General features: G+C 43.1%; 1 protein-coding gene across 19 annotated transcripts in view; it reads left to right on the plus strand.

Annotated features, from left to right (window-relative positions):
* Positions 1-21,402, plus strand: part of RYR2 (ryanodine receptor 2) — a 252,769-nt gene that overhangs the window by 177,573 nt on the left and 53,794 nt on the right. For 13 of the 19 annotated variants that reach the window (XR_008329619.1, XM_053382604.1, XM_053382607.1 and 10 more), the window contains 13 exons: positions 125-185; positions 1,277-1,515; positions 3,165-3,246; positions 4,584-4,714; positions 5,910-6,230; positions 6,733-6,973; positions 7,303-7,390; positions 8,426-8,518; positions 10,436-10,606; positions 11,814-11,873; positions 14,272-14,406; positions 16,750-16,862; positions 18,381-18,495. Coding sequence is in view for 18 of the 19 variants with exons in the window: in XM_053382604.1 (XP_053238579.1) it covers positions 125-185; positions 1,277-1,515; positions 3,165-3,246; positions 4,584-4,714; positions 5,910-6,230; positions 6,733-6,973; positions 7,303-7,390; positions 8,426-8,518; positions 10,436-10,606; positions 11,814-11,873; positions 14,272-14,406; positions 16,750-16,862; positions 18,381-18,495 (1,850 nt within the window). In the remaining variant the exon portion in view is untranslated. The remainder of the gene's footprint in view (positions 1-124; positions 186-1,276; positions 1,516-3,164; positions 3,247-4,583; positions 4,715-5,909; positions 6,231-6,732; positions 6,974-7,302; positions 7,391-8,425; positions 8,519-10,435; positions 10,607-11,813; positions 11,874-14,271; positions 14,407-16,749; positions 16,863-18,380; positions 18,496-21,402) is intronic. The other 6 variants (XM_053382606.1, XM_053382610.1, XM_053382616.1 and 3 more) reach the window with 1 other exon arrangement.

Here is a 21,402-nt window from a genome sequence, read left to right on the forward strand (position 1 = left end):
ATATTTTAGTTAATATTCTATCAACGATTTTCATCTCTGATGTGCATTTCCCCACTTGTTAATTCACCAGAAGAATAGTTAGAAGAAAGGAATACTATAATTACTCTCTTATCTCACCTCTCAGGAAATGATGCAACTTCAATAGTCAATTGTCTGCATATCTTGGGACAGACTTTGGATGCAAGGTAAAATGCTAAGCATAAGTTCATTGAAGTATTGTTTCGATTCCAAAGTAAATAAGTCACTAAAGTTGATTTGGAACACAAAGCTCAATAGTTTATTTCATCTTTCTTTCTTTCTTTCTTTCTTTCTTTCTTTCTTTCTTTCTTTTTTATACTTCCTTTCTGCCCAAGTGCCCGAAGTGGTTCATCATTTTAATACTAAAGCAAATAAATAATATAAAATGTTAAGTTGGTTGGGGATGGTGGAAGGGACAGTTAGCATTGATTTATTAATTGTTTTCTAAACAACCGGGATTTACACATAAGATTATTTAAAACAGTAAAAAACAAAAACAAAATGGAGAATGGAGAATTGTTTCTAATCTAAAGTATTAGTAATTACTTCAATCAGGAGAAATGTATCCATGCCCATGCCCATGTCTATTCCCTAATGAAAACAGCTAATCTTTTGTTTCAGGCTTCCTCAAACTCAGCCCTTCAGATGTTTCTGGCCTACAACTCCCATGATCCCTAGCTAGCAGGACCAGTGGTCAGGGATGATGGGAATTGTAGTCTCAAAACATCTGGAGGTCCAAGTTTGAGGGAGCCTGCTTTAAATGGTTAAAACTGGGACCTTTTTGCTTGTATTCTATAAAGCCCTGTGGACATTGATGGGTCATTATAAATAAATAGATAAATGAAATATGCTGAAACATTTTTCATCCTCTTGACACTAAATTTTAGTACTGGTTTGACCTCATTTTATTCTCAAAAATGTCAGTTTTGATCAAAATAGCTGGGTCATGCTATTATTAGAAGCTATAAGCCTGCCTTTTTGGTTCCAACAATGCAGTGTAAATATTGTCGATGTAAAATCAGCCCAAACGGCCATATGTTATATACAGTATTTTATCTACCATGGGTATGATTAATGCAATAGTTGCATGATCTGCTGCTGCCCTCTTGTGCATTTTTCTCATTACTTACATTGATTGCTAAAGAGCTTTTTCACAGGTCTCCACCCTTCTTTTTTATATATTGTGGGGACTAAGGAATTTGATTCCTTTTGTATATTACATAATTTAATATTATTTTATGTGCATATAAATATGTAGGACAGTGATGAAGACAGGACTGGAGTCTGTCAAGATGGCTTTGAGGACGTTTTTGGATAACGCTGCAGAGGACCTGGAGAAGACAATGGAGAATCTTAAGCAAGGGCAGTTTACGCACACTAGGACTCAGCCAAAAGGAGTGACACAAATAATTAACTATACCACTATGGCTCTTCTGCCAGTGCTATCTTCATTATTTGAACACATTGGACAGCATCAATTTGGAGAAGATTTAATACGTAGGTATTTAAATAGAAATATGAGGTACTTCTATATCACCAAGTCTTGAATATTTTGTGTTTGACATTAATAAAGCCTGGCTACTAATATTCCAGGCATTTACTGTAGGCAGGGCCTTGATTTAGTTGCAGTTGGTCTCAATAATTTTAGCATAAAGACCCCAGGATTAATGTTATTAACTTAAATATTCTATCTCTGCCTTTGCCACAGTTCTGATTAGTGATTATCTACACATATAAGAAAAATGGAAATGTCATGACACTGCCATTTGTTTGACTACGGACAGATGGCACTGTGAATTTCAGTGGGACAAGAGACAGTGGATGGGGTGGCTCAGGCAAGCCACAGACTGCATAGGTTGCCACATTTCAAGCAGTGAAAAGCTGGACAGAAACGTTTTTGAGCCAAGTAGTTTGCCCATAGTTGTTGAGCTTTTCGGACACAATCAAGGAAAAAATAAAATATGCTGTTTTTGACCTGGACATTTGCCCAATTTCTGCACAGACACTGCTGCCAACTGTGGTATTCCTATGTCCAAGAAAATATGGATGTATGGCAACTCTAAGACTGCAGCAGCTGTACTGCTCTACTGGCTCCTCCTTCTACCAGTCCTGGGATCCCTGCTCCCAGGATTTAGATTCCCAGAACAGCTGGCCAATTTAGGGTTCTGTGGCTGCCACCACTCCTCTTATGATGATGAATTAGGTTGAATAAGGTGGCGGCAGATGATCTGGGGAAATGAGGCTGGTAGAAGCGGATTTTCCTGCCACCGCCTCCCCTGGCAGTTTCAGATTGGGAGCGCCTGCTGAATGAGGGTGGCTATTGTGCAGGGGACTGTGGTGGAAGATGTGATCCTTGCAAAAGAGGTGGTGGCACCTTCCATGAGTGGCACTTCAACTTTCCATGCGATTTTCAGGAACCCGCTTTCTTCCCTGGGCTACAACCCATCATGTTCAGGAGGGTCCCCTGCCCTTAAGGAAAGACATCTTGAGGGAGAGGGAAGGAGGGGGCAGGAAAGTCAGCTTTCCGCAGCTCCAACCCTTTGTGTCCTAGAATTTAGACTCATTCTTGGTATGTTTGATGTGACAATATAACTTTTATTTCATGATGGAATCATTTTTTTGTTTTTGCATATTATAATAATTCCATACATAATACTTAAGGGACGCGGGTGGCACTGTGGGTAAAACCTCAGCGCCTAGGACTTGCCGATCGTATGGTCGGTGGTTCGAATCCCCGCGGTGGGGTGAGCTCCCGTTGTTCGGTCCCAGCTCCTGCCCACCTAGCAGTTCGAAAGCACTCTTAAGTGCAAGTAGATAAATAGGGACCCCTTTATAGTGGGAAGGTAAACGGCGTTTCCGTGTGCTGCGCTGGTGCTGGCTCGCCAGCTGCAGCTTCATCACACTGGCCACGTGACCCGGAAGTGTCTTCGGACGGCACCGGCTCACGGCCTCTAGAGTGAGATGAGCATGCAACCCTAGAGTCGGACACGACTGGCCCGTACGGGCAGGGGTACCTTTACCTTTTAATACTTAACATTGTTTAAAATAGTTTCCTGAAAGATTTACATTGCCTTTTCAGCTGTGTTTTGCATATCGATGAAGTGACTTGCCTTTAAAATGCTTTCTTTTATTTCCATTTTCTTTAGTGGAAGATGTTCAAGTCTCTTGTTACAGAATATTGGCCAGCTTGTATGCTCTGGGGACAAGCAAGAGTATCTATGTGGAGCGGTAAGAGGGAAACACCAAAAATGCTACCAAAAATGTCTTGTGAACTTTTAGGGTGGAATCCTGCCTCTTTTGCAAATCTGGAAATTTTATCAGTCACTTCAGTGAATGAAACTGTGTACTCATTTTAAACTTCCCATCCTGCCAAACATAGCACTATAGAGCCGTTAGTGGAGTTAACAGTATTATGTCAAACAGCAACAACAGCAATATAAAATCAAGAGCTGAAAGGGGGGGAAAGGGGGTCAATATGGCTAGTAGATTGAAGACATAAACACTTACACCAGTTCATGTAATCAAAAAGTGCTCGTCTCCAAAGACCTACTGGAACAAAACAATTCTTAATTCACTTTCTAAAGGTAAAATGCCAGGCTGTCTTGCTGGATCTGTTTAGGAAGGGGTTCTACAGGAATAGTGCATTTGGTGAGCCATGGAGCCAACTTCCTGACATGGATGGCATCACTGTCTGCCTGGATGGGGTGGGGGATGAGGTTGGGGAAGAAACTGGTGGCAGCACCAGATTGGCAGCAGTGGTCTTGCCAGTGCATCTGGATGACTCTGACCTTGCTGCTCTAGCCCATCCAGCTAAGCGGCGGCGGCAGCAGCAGCAGCAGCAGCAGCAGCAGCAACAGCAGCAGCAGCACAGGTGTCAGGATGCACCAATGCACTGCTCCTGGGTTCCACAATTAGGATGCTGCTGTTGAAAAGACCTGTCTCTTTCTTTTAACCATTCATCCAGCATATGCAAAGCAATGTAAAACTACCCTTCAAGTGGGTACCAATGGTACTTTTGGAACTAATTTAATTTTCCAAACAGTTTTCAAATGCTGCCCCATGCACACCACATTACAGTAGTCTAGCCTAGACTAGAGGTTACTATGACATGTGTCATAATAGCAAGTGCACAATTTCCTAGGAATAGTTACAGCTGGTGGATCAAGTTTAGTTCGTTGGTAATAGCTATTTTCTGCCTTCCGAGGTTTCAGCTGTTGATGAGAGTCATCCTCAGCTGGCATAGGTAATGGAATTACAGACCCAACAAATGGCTACTTTCTTTAGTTTATTAATCCCCAATAAATAAAGGCCGTATCAAGTGAACCTGCCTTGTTTTTTAAGTTGTGCATCAAACTCCCTGCTCTGAGGTCTGTTGCCTTCAGAAATAAAGTGGATGGCAATTATTGCATATAGGGCTCTTTCACTGGTTGTATCTCTGTTGAGAATATTAGTTGGTGTCTACTGGCTTTCTGGTTCCAGCTGAAGATAATTATATTCTCCTGAGCTTTCAATGGGTGGTTTATTTATTTCTGCTGCTTCTCTAACTTGAATTTTTGATTCTGCAGGCAGCGCTCAGCTTTAGGCGAATGCTTAGCTGCTTTTGCTGGTGCCTTTCCTGTGGCATTCTTAGAAACGCATCTGAACCATCACAACACACATTCTATTTACAACACCAAGACTACAAGAGATAGAACAGGTACAAAAAACGGTTTCCAACATAAATTCCATAAATTATCCAGACACCACTGCTTATGTAGATGCCTTTCATTTTATGACCTTCTTACGTGTTAATGCCTGCTGCTTTTTTATATTTGCTTAGTTCCTTGGCGAGTGCCTAAACTTCTAAAGGCATATTGTCTTCAGTGGACAATATGGAGTTAAGAGGCAGAGTTTTCAATTGAAATCAAGGTGACTTCCTGTTAATATGGTTGATACATTGGTAGTTCAAATGTCATAATAAACCATGGTTTATTGTGATGAGAATGAACAGCAGGCCTTGGGCTCACTTATTTGGCATAAGGAGAAGAGTAGAAGCTTTTTCTTTAGTTTTTGATTAACAGTAGTTGATATCTGAACTCTAAATTGTTGTTATTTCAACAAACTGGGTTGTTTTTTTTGAAATAAACCAGTTTAATAAACCATGATTTGAGGTTAACCTTGTTTTAAACAAAACATCATTATTTCCTGCTTTAGATCTCATGGGTGATAAATTCATAGTTGTGAAAGCTCATTATAAATATGCACCAGAAGTTCTTGAAATCTGGGCTCCATCACAATCCTCCCCCTTCCTCTTATCTTCCCCTCTCACTCATAAGGAGATTTTATTGATCTAAAGACAACTCGGCTATTATCTGAACTGATGAGTGAGGCTTCCAAATATGAATTGCAAGCTACAGTTTGATCCCAAATTACAATTTTCTAATTGTAATGGTTTGGTGTTTTGAATGTAATAGTAAACTATGTTTTGATGAAGTAAGATAATATTTAATGAAACAACATGTGTGAGTGAAGGAGTAGGAAGAGGGAGGAACACTAAAAAATATAGTTTGTTGCCATGGCTTGGAGGGTTGCTTGAACAAAGGTTTCAAATATATGCTTTCAATTCATTTTGATTATTTACTTTTAGATTGCATTAAGGTAAATAATATTATTTGCATATTTAACAAAAATTATAAACCTCTTATTAGAACAAAGAACCATTAAGTGATGTTAATAATAATGGATATTAAATCACATCTCTTTGTAATGTGGATAAAAGTGTATTTATGTCTTAACTAAAATACTAGTGATGTATGAAAGGAAAAATCTGATCAGGATAAATATAAGAGTTTGTTCATTATTGGTGTCAAGTAAAGTTTTTTTTTAATTGTTACTGATATTATTTCTTTTAGGTCTTAGCTTACCAAACAGTGTAGAAGAACTTTCTCCGAACATTCCTTCTCTGGAGAAGCTAATGGAAGAAATTGTGGAATTAGCTGAATCTGGCATTCGCTACACACAAATGCCTCATGTAATGGAAGTTGTACTGCCAATGCTCTGTAGCTACATGTCACACTGGTGGGAGCATGGACCAGAAAGCAATCCTGACAATAGTGAAATGTGCTGCACGGCTTTGACTTCAGAGCATATGAATACCCTTCTAGGAAATATACTGAAAATCATACATAATAATTTGGGCATAGATGAGGGAGCCTGGATGAAGAAATTAGCAGGTAAAATGAAAGAAAAATAATAATATGAATTATTTAATTTATTTTTGCTTGGATTCCATTGCTATGCAAATACTTAATACAATTCTGGATTTTAAGCCGAACAAGGATACATTAAAAAGAAATAAGAAATAGAGAAATGTAAACATAGATTATTTCAGCAGACAGATTTCTAATTGATTGAAGAGTGTTAAATGGAAAAGACTAGCAAGGACAATAGGCTGTGGTATTCTAAATTATCAGACAGTGTAAGTAGTTCTAGTGATAGGAACAAAGAATTGACAAGAGTTTGCAAAAGACTGGATATAGGTGGAATTGAACAGAATTCAGTAGGCGATTCCAGGTTTGCATGCCTTTGAACTGAACCAGGTCCTTGACAGTGAAATAGATGTTTGGAGGAAGAGAGTAGTCATTGGAATATAATATACCTACTATGGGAATGCAACATCTTTTAGTATAGTTTCATATATTAGTATGCTATAAAATTAATGAATTCCTTACATAGTGTTTTCTCAGCCTATCATAAGCAAAGTGAAGCCTCAGCTCCTGAAAACGCATTTTCTGCCACTGATGGAGAAACTGAAGAAAAAAGCTGCAATGGTTATATCTGATGAAGAACATTTAAGAGCAGAAGGTCGAGGAGATATGTCTGAGGCAGAACTCCTCATCCTAGATGAGTTCACAATATTGGCCCGGGACCTTTACGCCTTCTACCCATTGTTGATTAGATTTGTGGACTACAACAGGTACATGGCTTATAAATCTATTCATTTATTTATTTCATTATCTATACTCAGTTTGATGGAAAAACACACACCTCAAAGCAGTATTTTGGGGTTCCGTGAGTCTGTGATCCACAAGTTGTAATCTCTTCTCTGCCAGAATGATTACACACCCAGACTCCTCACTCTTTATCAGAACTGAATAGTGGAGAGAACAGGTGGGGAAGTACAATCTCTAGTCCAGAAAGTTAAGATAAATGCAGACTTTGGTAAATGCTCTATGAAAATTTTGTAAACCGCTTTATTTGGAATAATAAAAGTGATGGAAAACATTTTTCTTTATTTAATTTCAGAGCAAAGTGGCTAAAAGAACCTAATCCAGAGGCAGAGGACCTGTTTCGTATGGTTGCTGATGTATTCATTTACTGGTCAAAATCCCATGTAAATGCATTATTTTTGTTTATAGCAAAACAGATAGAATGCCCATCATTGTAGGGGATATGGAAAGAGAGACAATATGACAGGAACCAAAAGGTTGAGAGGAAAGTTTCGTGCAGACATTAAACAAGGAATAATTTTAAAGAGATTGTGGAAGGTGTCATTTCTGAAAAGTCCATACCTTGTTTAACTGGTGGCAGTTTTATACAATTCCTTAGTGAATATGTGAGTGTGCATTTATTTCCTAGCAGATGTTTGTATTAATGCAGTGATGTGATTCAGTGAATAAAAAGGCATATGACCTGAATTAAAGCCCAAACTTCTCAGTGGAGGCACTTAAGATGGAAGCTACTGTGCCCTCTCAGGATTGTTAGGAAGAGTGAACAGAGTATACAATATATAGCATTTTCCACATTTTAAAATGTTACAAAAAGTTCATTTGTATTAGGCTTGTATTGTATCGCCACTGTCATATTTATTTGCGGATTCTGCAAATATTTATTTGTGCACCTACATTTAGTTCAATCTCTAATGACGACTGTTGTTCACTGGTAAAGGTTAGTTATACTATATTTAAATGCCTAATTTACTATATTATAAATTGAATCTAGTGACTAAGATAAACTTTATACAGGTCTTGATGACTAAGATAAACTTTATACAGGTCCTGAAGTAAGGTTTGAAGGGCCCAGTTTTCATATTGTGGTTAACCATAGCTAACAGATGCATTCATGATGAACTACCTGACTGTTTTACTCCTCCTCCCTAGTGCATGGAGGACTCAAACCACAATACCTAGTTCAGAATTATATCCAAAACAAGGCTATGGTTTGGTTTCCTCAAACTATGATTGGTAAACTAAGACCAAACCTTGGCTTTATGTTTGTTTGTAGCAAAACAGACCACAGTCCTTCATTCAGACATTACTCTAAACCAGGGATTGTGGGTTGATTCTTCCACACACGAGTAAGAAGGATTGAGGGTGTCTTCTGATTTCTAATTTGTGTATTTAACAAAATGTTCTTTATACAATTTCAGAATTTTAAAAGGGAAGAACAAAATTTTGTTGTGCAGAATGAAATCAACAACATGTCTTTCCTTATTACTGATACAAAGTCCAAGATGTCTAAGGTATATAAAACTACAGAAGTTGTATGGAATTTTCTCAGCATATACTGACCAATCCCCTTTTTTGCTTTAAGTTGTTGCAGCAAAAACAATTTTGGAATTAATAATCTTTTACATTTCATATACATTCTTTATACCATTACCATATTTTCTAAGAATACTTGGTTTAGAGATGAATAAGAATTTTGGATTGGTATAGGTTGGAAGCAAACTCCTCTAGTTTGGAACGTGTTTTTCCATTTGTTTCTTTATTTTACAAAATGTATAGACTGCTTGATAGTAATAAAACCTCTAAGCGATTAATAACCAAGTCCAACTTTCTCCAAATTACACATTTGCTCATAATGCTCATCTGCCTTTTCCTCGCAAGTGTGGCAAATATTGAAAACTTGCCAGACTACTCATGTTTATGATGGAGTAGTGTAGGATTTATGGTGATAATCTTCATAGTTGCTTGTTGCTTCTTGTTGCTTCCTTTGTTTCCATCATCTTTTTAAAACAAATGCTTGAATGATAAAAATTAGTCCAGATTCCATTTAGAGTCTTGGTTTTTGTTGTGTGTGATAATCTTTCCTCCTGTGCCCCTTTTTTGGGGGTCAACTATATTGAATAGGTGACTGTTTTCGTATTTTAGTTCATGGAGCGTTGTATCCAATGGAATGGAATGGGTGTTCACTCTGTTGCGAGACACTAGACAGGAGCAAAGACTCGTGGGAAGTAGGCTGGACTCCCTCAGTTTTTCCTTCTGTCTAGATGCAGACAGTTCATTCCTCTCAGCTGTCCTGACTCAGTTAAATTTTTTACTAGTTTCTGAAGCCCCCCTTTTCTTTAGATTTCCCTTATCCTTTCTTTCAAAGTTCTCTTTTTGGTGTTAATCACTTTGGCATGCAGAGTGTCAGAGTTTTCAGCCCTTTCTACACCTAAACATCTTTGTATTTTCCACAAGGATGAGATGGTGCTATGTTCAGACCATTCCTTCCTTTTGAAAGTGCTATCTAGGTTCCATGTCCAACAAGAACTGATTCTCCCGACTTTCTGTCCACATCCAAAACATCCTAAGGAGCAAGCCTGGCACTCCCTGGACATGCACAGAGCTCTCAAAGTCTACCTATATTGTACAAAATCCTTCCAAAATACTGACTCTATATTTGTATCCTTTCACTTGTCTATCCAAAGCAACAGCGAGATGGATTAGGGCCTGTATTTTCTTGCCTTATCATTCCCTTAAATTACCCCATCCATCTCACATTTTGGTGCATGTTGGACATTTGTAGGGCAGCCACCTGGTTGGCATCTTCCACCTTTACCAGACATTACAAATTGGACCAGCTGTCCTCAGCTCAGGCAGTCTTTGGTCCTACGGTGCTCCAACAGGTATTATAGTCAGTGTATTGCAGAAATGGGACCTGCCTGAATTGGTGACTCCGCTGTGGTATGTCCCATTCCATTGGATATGATGCCCCACGAACTAAAAATAAGAACTGGTCTTACCTGAAGTGTAGTTTTGAGAATGGGGCATTGTATCCAATGGACCCAACCATAGGGTGCTCTGCTATACAGTGTTGGGAGGAATATGGCCTAACCTGAGTGCTAGTTTGTCACGTTCCTTGTGTTGTGTTTCCTTGCCTTTCAGATACTTAGCAATTTAGAGATTTTATTATAGAAATTTCCAGAAGGGGGAAGTAGGCAGGTATTTTCTTTCTCTTTATGGACTCTGTCAGTACTTGGCTTGGCAAATCCAGAAAACTGAGGGAGTCCAGCCTACTTCCCACAAGTCTTTGCTCCTGTCTAGTGTCTCACAACAGGGTGAACATCCATTCCATTCCATTGGATACGACACCCCACTCTCAAAACTACACTTCAGGTAAGACCAATTGTTCTTTTCACAACTTGAAAATGATTTCTTCTTATATATTGCAGGCAGCTGTTTCTGATCAGGAAAGGAAAAAAATGAAGCGGAAAGGTGATCGTTATTCAACACAGACTTCCCTTATTGTGGCAGCTTTAAAAAGACTTCTGCCTGTTGGGCTAAATATTTGTGCCCCTGGTGACCAAGAACTAATTGCACTGGCAAAAAACAGATTAAGTATGGTAGGTTAACTATACAGATCTGCTTTTATATCTAGGTTGGCAGAGAGGTGATGTGTTCCCTCTTACTTGTCCTATATATTTTTCAATACCTGCCATTCTTCATAATTATTTCTATAGGGAAAATGCTTTATCCTGCGAGGTGTGTTTGGCATATGTGGTTTCTTACTTTGTCTCAAATTTCTCTGCAGTGCCCAGAACCAGATCGTGTCGTCTTTACCACCCCCTGCCTCATTTTCTTTAAGCTTCTGTCCATTTCCAAGCGCAACTTCCTCTCCTTTCTGGGCCAATTTACCTGAAAGAAAGTCCCTTTGCACTCAGTGTAGCTTCTCAGTGAGTAGGACTGCATGACCGAGGAAGCCCCAAGTCCATCCTCTCTCCCTACTTTTCAACTTTGCTTGCTTCTTGCTTTCAGGTGTGTTGGTAGCTGCCACATTTCCCAGTAGCACGGGGCACCTGCATGCAAGAGGCAAGGTTGCAGCAAAGGGGCGCAGGAGGTTCCTTTGCACTAAATGGGGCTTACTTATGGGAAGGAGCCAGTGGTGAATCAGCCATGCCCCATCACAGCCGTGTCACTCACTCACCCACTTCATAAATTGACCATATAAAAATGATGTGGTTTTACCATCACTAAACAGGATTTGGGTACTGCAGACAGGATGCATAGAGCTGCGATCACTTTTTTATATATGTAGGGCTGCACTGCAAAGTTTAATGAAGCAGACAGGGATATGAAACAAATAACACAGTTTTCAACTAGGCCCCCTTTAATGGTTCCTCATCATCCTGGGGGAAAAAGTGACAAGTGGGGTGCCGCAAGGTTTTGTTCTGGGGCCTTTGTTGTTTGCCATCTTTATAAATGACTTGGATGAGTGAGAACTGGACCCCCCCCCAAGTATTCTTTTTTAATGTTTTCAAAAGCACCAGAGGTCTTCTGCACACCATACTCAAAGGAAACACATGCACAACTACAGTTGTTTCCACAGTTAACAGGGCAATTGCCACCCACACCTAAGGCAGATATTAGTAACAGAATAAACTACAATCTAATATACCATATACTGTCTTACCACCACCATTCAGAATATAGCCTGTTCTGTTTTGACTACTGGCAAATATGATTAACTTACAGATCTGTTATATAGCATTTTCAGAACTGCATGCTTGTAACAAAATGAAGCTATTGATAATATGTATATTTTCTTGGCAGAAAGACACAGAAGATGAAGTTCGAGATATTATACGTAATAACCTTCACTTACAGGGCAAGGTAATTTTAAAGTATTGCATCTTGGTCCCCCTTACATCTTCTGTATGGTGTTCATGATACCATCTGTGTAGTTGAGGTTTTTTTGTTTTAAAAAGAGTCAAATATCTCATGCTTTGCCCTGTGTTTCATAGGAACTAACACTCCTTTGTGTAGCTGTTTTAATGGCCTTTTAGGTTAAAGCACATAGTTTAGGAATATCCAGTTTAGTTTTCTACTTATAGAGTGTACTCACAGATTACTTCTGCTTTGCTCCTTCCCTAATGTTAGAAGGAGCAACAAATCACTGTCCTTGACTTGGTGTTACTTGTGAACCAGGGATTGTGATGGTTGCACTCAAACAGACTTTGGCTTCACATTGTGGTTTGTTTGGAGTAGTATGCTACTGGCTTAGTGGCAATTAACCTTTGCAATGTTTCACGCATCTGCTGGAAGCTGCTGTGTGGCAGCAGCTCTTTGAAGCAGCTGTAATATGTAAGAGTTGCTTACCATGTATATTGCACCCTCAACTGGAAAGTTTCTATGACACTACAGTGGTACCTCGGGTTACAGACGCTTCAGGTTACAGACTCCGCTAACCCAGAAATAGTACCTCGGATTAAGAACTTAGCTTCAGGATGAGAACAGAAATCGTGCTCCTGCGGCGCAGCAGCAGCAGCAGGAGGTGCCATTAGCTTCAGGTGGTGCTTCAGGTTAAGAACAGTTTCAGGTTAAGAACGGACCTCCGGAACGAATTAAGTACTTAACCGGAGGTACCACTGTACTGCATTTTTTGGGGAGCAACTGGCCCTTGCGCAGGAACTCTGCAATCTACATGATGGATGGAGAGCTCTTTTATTTTAATGCCTCCACATCGTGCTACTGCCGTGCAGAACCTTTTCTGAATCACTGTAATATACAATATTCTATACAATATACAATGATTCGTAGATATGTCTTAAAAGCCATCTTGGTATTAAGCAGTATATAAATTAATGAATAATCCTAATATACATGCACAGACACCCACCCACCACTTTTTGCTCCAAAGCTCCTCAGAGCAGTGAACAATATATAAATATGAAAGGAATATACAATAAAAGAACAAGATATCATATTGTATATCTGGAAGGCTAATTATCCTGCAGCAGTTGGAACTGTTAAGCTACTGAAAAGTTCTGTCTTTGAGCTAATGGAGATATTGGCTGCTTGGTATCTGCATGACAACGATGGGGAGTAGATTAGAGGCATGGTTGGGGGAAATGCTGTATTTTATGTTTGCAAGCTTATGTACAAGAGAGTAACCTACGTGCTGCTTGATCATTCAATCCATGCCTACACCAAATCTCTTCTTTCTGTGACAATTAAGTTGTAGCCTCATTTATGCCGGCATCTGGCTCTTATCTGTTATTTGCTGTTCACTTGCCACTTTGTGGGTGGCGCTGTGGGTTAAACCACAGAGCCTAGGACTTGCCGATCAGAAGGTCAGCAGTTCAAATCCCCGCAGCTCCCTCGGCCAATAAAGCGAGATGAGTGCTGCAACCCCAGAGTCGGCCATGATTGGACTTAATGGTCAGGGGTGCTTTTTTTTGCCACTTCTTGCATCGTGTGTGGTCCTATGAATGTTTATTCAGAGCTAAGCCCTGCTGTATTCAGTAAGGTAGACACTCCTGCTTTGAAATAGTACTGGCCTAATTTAAGAAGTTTTATAATGCTATTTATGATCTGCCCTTAACCAAGGGACCACTGAAACTCATTAACTATCATGCTATCATGGTAGCAGCTGGAACTTTCAAGGTAAAGGACTAGAAAGTCAAAACAGCTTTTTTTATCCCCTTTGAGAAGGGTGGGGAACCTGTGGTTCTCCAGATGTTGTTGAATTCAAAGTCTCATTAGCCCCAGCCAACATGAACAGTGGTTAGGAATGATGGGAGTTGTCATTCAACAACATCTGGAGGTAGGGATGGATGGACTGGTCCAGTTCATGTCAGCTTTGCACTTGTCCACCCCGTTTCCACATTAATCTGCAGTGCATGTGTGTCTATCTGTATTTAAATATGTATTTTAACTGAGATTTCTAAAAATATATTCTAAAATATGCATTTTTAAACATTTCAGTACATTTTTGAGCCAATAACTCTATCACAAAATTTGGAAAAGTGTGAAATCTGAAAGGATAGCTACATTTTGGTCCATGTATTAGTCTCGGAGGTGTGAATTATATAAATTCCCCCCTGCTGTAGGTTGTATCTTGCTACTTGATTATTTGCCCAGCATTAGTAATTCTGGAGGAAAAGATGGGGTAAGACTTGACAAACCCACATAGGCTAGTTCTGGTTAGAAGAATGGATTATAATGGTCCTAGCAAGTTGATACATATTTTTAATGCTTACGTTCTTCATAAAATCCCTTCTTCCTGCAGCTTGAAGATCCCGCCATTAGGTGGCAGGTTGCTCTTTACAAAGATCTACCAAACAGGACTGAAGTTACTTCAGATCCAGAGAAGACGGTGGAAAGGGTCCTGGATATAGCTAGTGTACTTTTTCATCTGGAACAGGTTAGATATATATATTTTAATTTTCTTAAAGTGTATTTTAAAAAGGCACTCAACTACGGCTTTCAAATATACTTTTTGTAGCATTGTGACAATTTGGGAATCTGGGATTCCTACCACAATAGTACAGTATGGAGAAAATATTATGGACACAGGAATCTATTTTGTTCAGAATGTGTATTTTACAGAAAAACAACTCGGAAGTGCATACATAAGTATTTTTAATACAGAGATCCACAGTATTTGCTGGGATAACTCAATGATTTTCTTTAGCTTTCATCTAAAACTTCCATGCTGTCCATGAGTAGGAGATTAACAATTTAATGGCACATACCACCACGAATCCCCATGACAGGGTGAGCGCCCGTTGTTCGGTCCCTGCTCCCTCCAACCTAGCAGTTCGAAAGCACGCCAAAGTGCAAGTAGATAAATAGGGACCGCTCCGGTGGGAAGGTAAACGGCGTTTCCATGTGCTGCTCTGGTTCGCCAGAAGTGGCTTAGTCATGCTGGCCACATGACCCAGAAGCTATACGCCGGATCCCTCAGCCAATAAAGCGAGATGAGCGCCACAACCCCTGAGTCAGTCACGACTGGACCAAATGGTCAGGGGTCCCTTTACCTTTACCTTACCACCAGAGTAAAGTCAACATGATTTACGGTAATCCTCCCAGTTAGACTGGTTTTTTGCAGTTATATTTTGAAACATGCCACTGACACAATAATAGAGCTTCCCTCCCATGCCAATTAGCAGCTTTGGAGTTGTTCATGAGACTACACAGTGCAGGAGGAAATGTTACTCAGATCCTGATTGGGTCTCAAAATGACTGCTGTGTACACTTTAAAAAATATTCACACAGTTCCAGGTGACATGTTTGACTTTGTGTGTTGTTTGGCCCTAAATCAAAAGCCATCAAGTCTTAATGTTTTCCACTTTTCTCCAAAGCTATATGTGACATAAAGTACATTGTTTTGGTCTTTCATTTTTTGCTTCATCTGTTACTTTACTTTTTATTATTACTTCCAGAAATTCCCTAGTCGGGGCAGAAAGTTTTTCAAAAGGGGAAGTATGGAGTGTCTTTTCATATTGCTAATTATGTTAGCTTTACCTATTAATAGTTTTATTTACCCATGAATATATTTTTGTCTTTTAACTTATATTTTAAATCACATTTTTAAATGCCCATTCTCATAACCTGCTTGTTCCACATTTGTTTATTCTGCACTGAGGGTTGTTTTGTAATACACAATTGTAATATACAGTTACCTCCAAAGGGTGCTTTGATTTCTTTGCCTGACTAATTAAGTTTCCATATTCACAGTATGATCCTTATGTCTTTCCCTCCCATGGTAATTAGGTAAATTTGTCTCTTTTATCAGAGATCTGTTCTTTAATTTAAAAGTGACCTCACCAGCATGTGATTTGAAGTACTAACTTTTGATTAACTATAAAGACCAATATTGTTTCCCAAGTAAATCTGTGGTGACCAATGTACGCAACATTTGTAACTTTCTTTATATTTTATGTTTTAGCTAATTCTATTTAACTCCAATTAACATTAAATTCTTTTTAATGGTCTTGATCTTTCTTACAAAATAAACAAGTATGCCACGGGTAGTTTAAATGTGTTCTGAACTATTATTTATTTTTCAAATCAGAAGTGGGGAAGTTAAAAAGAAAAGCTTTTCCCCTTCTAGTCCCTTCATCTACCACCACTACTAGAAGTAGTAAGCTATATTCCAGATAACTTTAAGCATATCCAAAATCTTCCATGTTTCCTGTGGAACATCTGCTTTATTTTCCTTTGGACAGCAGACTTGCATGCTGTATTACAAATGACTTCTGAAATCTAATTTTTAAAAGCAGTTTCCTGTGGGGCAACAGGGGAGCAGTTGTTCGAGAAACATATTTTCAAAGACTTTCTGTGGGCATAATTTTCTAGATTGTGGCCATAATATTCTGGCAAAGGTTTGAATGGGGATGACCAGAACCTTTTAAAAAGGTTTTCATTTTGCCATTTATATAACATTTGGCTATTGCATCTATTGCATATATGTGCATTTGGTTATTGTACATACTATGCAAATTATATGCATAGTACTGCATATAATATTTCTTACATTTTAAAAACCAGTAGAGCAAGATGTCCTAACTGGGGATAATTTTGGGTGGGACACTGTGTTCTAGGCTTAGGGCATTTTAGATGAACCAATAAGAAGCTAACACCATACTTCAGCATACTAATTTTGGCCTGCAACTGTTATGAGGTTTTAATTAAAAAACAACAATAAAGCAACAGTCTAGAAGAGGTGTCTGATTTCTGTTTTCTGTTTCCTTGTGCGCTACAGGTTGAGCATCCTCAGAGATCAAAAAAAGCAGTATGGCATAAACTTCTATCCAAACAGAGAAAAAGAGCGGTGGTAGCTTGCTTCAGAATGGCACCACTATATAATCTTCCACGGTGCGTGTGATCATGAAGATTTGTGTATATTATATTGCTGTCCACCTAGGTATATCGCTAACTAGGAGGGGAGGGGTGAATGAGGGAATACAATTGAACAAGGAACTAAGATGGTTAACTTTAAAAATGCCTAGCAGGTTGGCTATACACTTCCTTTAAAAATTATTGTGGCTGATCAGAGCAATTATAGCGGCTCCCAGTCAGGCTCTGCAAGCCTTATTGGCTTCTCTGCTTGTACTTTGCTAAAAGAAACTTAATAATAATAATAATAATAATAATAATAATAATAATAATAATAATTTTTAGTTGAACCCTGCCCTCCCCGGCCAGAGCCGGGCTCAGAGCGGCTAACATCATACAAATAACACAGTATACATAAAAACAGGCACCAGTTAATTAAAATACATCTTAAAATTAATTCAGACAAATTAAAATCTGGACAAATGGAAGTTATCAGGTTAAGACTGAGAGCGGTTAATACTTGCTAGGACCAACTGTTTTCACTGATCATATAAGGACCTGTGAACAGGTTGGGAGGCCCCCTTCATGCTTGTTCTTATACAAAGGAAAATAGGTCAGACTGCACTCTGGCCAAAGGCCTGGCAGAACAGCTCTGTCTTGCAGGCCCTGCAGAAAGATATCAAATCCCACATGGCCCTAGTCTTTTGTGGGAGAGTGTTCCACCAGGCTGGGACCACGGCCGAAAACGCCCCAGCTTTGGTCGAGGCCAGTCATTTCCCTAGGGCCCCGGATCTTCAGAGTCTTGTTGTTTGCAGACTGTAAGGTCCTCCGTGGGGCATACCAGAGGAGGCAGTCCCATAGGTATGAGGGTCCTAGGCCGTATAGGGCTTTAAAGGTTAAAAAGCAGCACCTTAAACCTGATCCTGTACTCCACCAGGAGCCAGTGCAGCTGGTATAGCACTGGGTGAATATGATCCTGTGGTGAGGACCATGTAAAGAGTCTCGCCACGGCATTCTGCACCTGCTGGAGTTTCTGGGTCAGTTTCAAGGGCAGCCCCACATAGAGTACAGGCTTCTTACTTTATTTACTGATTTAGACAATGTATATAATGTTTAATCACAATACTCTCTAAGCAGTGTACAATGTAATGCAATGAGAGTGAAAACTATAACATCAGAATTCAGTTTCAAAATTGGATCACGTTCCACAAAACATGAAACACACACACACACACACACACACCTATCTATCATCTATCTATCTAGCTATCTATTTATCTATTTAATCTTCTTATAGTCAATACTTTATAGAAGGGAGGAAAGGTGACATGTAGTTTCAGATCATGCCTATAGAATGTTAATAGTCAGTGAATCCTCATATAATATCCAGTTAATTCATAATAAGCTTTATGGAATGAACAACAAAGACCTCTTTTAAAAAAATTGTTCACCAGTTGTAGTTATTTATTTTGCATATTCGGTATGTTCAAAATTTTAGACTAATATGGAATGGCCATATACACATACACACACACCACTTTCCCTTTTCCTTTTCAGGCATCGAGCTGTCAATCTCTTTCTTCAAGGATATGACAAGTCGTGGGTGGAAACAGAAGACCACTACTTTGAAGACACACTGATAGAAGATTTAGCAGTATGTTTGCAGTTCATGGTATTTAAAACCTTTTGTTGATGTTGAGGGCAATTGCTGGGCACAGCATGGCAGTTCCAAGAGGTGGCAACGTCAGGGAATATGCCGCCAATTGCTGGAAGCAAAAGGAGGGGAGAGTGTTCTTGTGCTCTGGTCTTACTTGCTGGTTTCCTGCAGACATCTGCTTGGCCACTGTGAAACAGGGTGCTAGATTTGTTGGGCCATTGGCCTGATCAACCATATTCTTAGGATAGGGAGAAAAATAGACCTTTCCCAGTCCCTAAATCTAGGGCACATTGAAACTCCTGGATCAAGTGGAAACAGGAAAGCAGGCAAGAGGGAGCCCTGCAAAGGAACTTTGAACAGCTGGACTAAAATACCGTATTTTTCGCACTATAGGACGCACTTTTTCCCCTCCAAAAATGAAGGGGAAATGTGTGTGCGTCCTATGGTGCGAATGCAGGCTTTCGCTGAAGCCTGGAGAGCGAGAGGGGTCGGTGCGCACCGACCCCTCTCGCTCTCCAGGCTTCAGGAGAGCCCCACCGCCAGCCCCACAAGCTCGGGGGACAGCGGGGAGGCGGAACGCCGCCATCCCGCTGTCCCCCGACTTGGCTAGAAGGCTGGCGGGGGGAGAAGCCTGCTCCTCCCCGTCGCCAGCCCTGCAAACTCGGGAGATAGCGGGAGAGGCGCAGCGCGCCATCCCGCTGTCTCCCGACTTGGCTAGAAGGCTGGCGGGGAGGGGGGAGAAGAAGCCTGCTCCTCCCCTCGCCAGCCCCGCAAACTCGGGGGACAGCGGGAGAGGCGCAGCGCGCCATCCTCCTGTCCCCCGACTTGGCTAGAAGGCTGGCGGGGGGGAGAAGCCTGCTCCTCCCCGTCGCCAGCCCCGCAAACTCGGGGGACAGCGGGAGAGGCGCAGCGCGCCATCCCCCTGTCCCCCGACTTGGCTAGAAGGCTGGCGGGGGGGGGGAGAAGCCTGCTCCTCCCCTCGCCAGCCCCGCAAACTCGGGAGACAGCGGGAGAGGCGCAGCGCGCCATCCCACTGTCCCCCGACTTGGCTAGAAGGCTGGCGGGGGGGGGGGGGGGGAAGAAGCCTGCTCCTCCCCTCGCCAGCCCCGCAAACTCGGGGGACAGCGGGAGAGGCGCAGCGCGCCATCCCCCTGTCCCCCGACTTGGCTAGAAGGCTGGCGGGGGGGGGAGAAGCCTGCTCCTCCCCTCGCCAGCCCCGCAAACTCGGGAGACAGCGGGAGAGGCGCAGCGCGCCATCCCCCTGTCCCCCGACTTGGCTAGAAGGCTGGCGGGGGGGAGAAGCCTGCTCCTCCCCTCGCCAGCCCCGCAAACTCGGGAGACAGCGGGAGAGGCGCAGCGCGCCATCCCACTGTCCCCCGACTTGGCTAGAAGGCTGGCGGGGGGGAGAAGCCTGCTCCTCCCCTCGCCAGCCCCGCAAACTCGGGAGACAGCGGGAAAGGCGCAGCGCGCCATCCCCCTGTCCCCCGACTTGGCTAGAAGGCTGGCGGGGGGGAGAAGCCTGCTCCTCCCCTTGCCAGCCCCGCAAACTCGGGAGACAGCGGGAGAGGCGCAGCGCGCCATCCCCCTGTCCCCCGACTTGGCTAGAAGGCTGGCGGGGGGGAGAAGCCTGCTCCTCCCCTCGCCAGCCCCGCAAACTCGGGAGACAGCGGGAGAGGCGCAGCGCGCCATCCCACTGTCCCCCGACTTGGCTAGAAGGCTGGCAGGGGGGGGGGAGAAGCCTGCTCCTCCCCTCGCCAGCCCCGCAAACTCGGGAGACAGCGGGAGAGGCGCAGCGCACCATCCCGCTGTCCCCCGACTTGGCTAGAAGGCTGGCGGGGGGGGGGGGAGAAGCCTGCTCCTCCCCTCGCCAGCCCCGCAAACTCGGGAGACAGCGGGAGAGGCGCAGCGCGCCATCCCACTGTCCCCCGACTTGGCTAGAAGGCTGGCGGGGGGGGGGGAGAAGCCTGCTCCTCCCCTCGCCAGCCCCGCAAACTCGGGGGACAGCGGGAGAGGCACAGCGCGCCATCCCCCTGTCCCCCGACTTGGCTAGAAGGCTGGGGGGGGGGGGGAGAAGCCTGCTCCTCCCCTCGCCAGCCCCGCAAACTCGGGAGACAGCGTGAGAGGCGCAGCGCGCCATCCCCCTGTCCCCCGACTTGGCTAGAAGGCTGGCGTGGGGGAGAAGCCTGCTCCTCCCCTCGCCAGCCCCGCAAACTCGGGAGACAGCGGGAGAGGCGCAGCGCGCCATCCCCCTGTCCCCCGACTTGGCTAGAAGGCTGGCGGGGGGGAGAAGCCTGCTCCTCCCCTCGCCAGCCCCGCAAACTCGGGAGACAGCGGGAGAGGCGCAGCGCGCCATCCCACTGTCCCCCGACTTGGCTAGAAGGCTGGCGGGGGGGAGAAGCCTGCTCCTCCCCTCGCCAGCCCCGCAAACTCGGGAGACAGCGGGAAAGGCGCAGCGCGCCATCCCCCTGTCCCCCGACTTGGCTAGAAGGCTGGCGGGGGGGAGAAGCCTGCTCCTCCCCTTGCCAGCCCCGCAAACTCGGGAGACAGCGGGAGAGGCGCAGCGCGCCATCCCCCTGTCCCCCGACTTGGCTAGAAGGCTGGCGGGGGGGAGAAGCCTGCTCCTCCCCTCGCCAGCCCCGCAAACTCGGGAGACAGCGGGAGAGGCGCAGCGCGCCATCCCACTGTCCCCCGACTTGGCTAGAAGGCTGGCGGGGGGGGGGGGGAGAAGCCTGCTCCTCCCCTCGCCAGCCCCGCAAACTCGGGAGACAGCGGGAGAGGCGCAGCGCACCATCCCGCTGTCCCCCGACTTGGCTAGAAGGCTGGCGGGGGGGGGGGGAGAAGCCTGCTCCTCCCCTCGCCAGCCCCGCAAACTCGGGAGACAGCGGGAGAGGCGCAGCGCGCCATCCCACTGTCCCCCGACTT

This window comes from Podarcis raffonei, chromosome 3, assembly GCF_027172205.1.
Source record: "Podarcis raffonei isolate rPodRaf1 chromosome 3, rPodRaf1.pri, whole genome shotgun sequence".
NCBI lineage: Eukaryota > Metazoa > Chordata > Lepidosauria > Squamata > Lacertidae > Podarcis > Podarcis raffonei.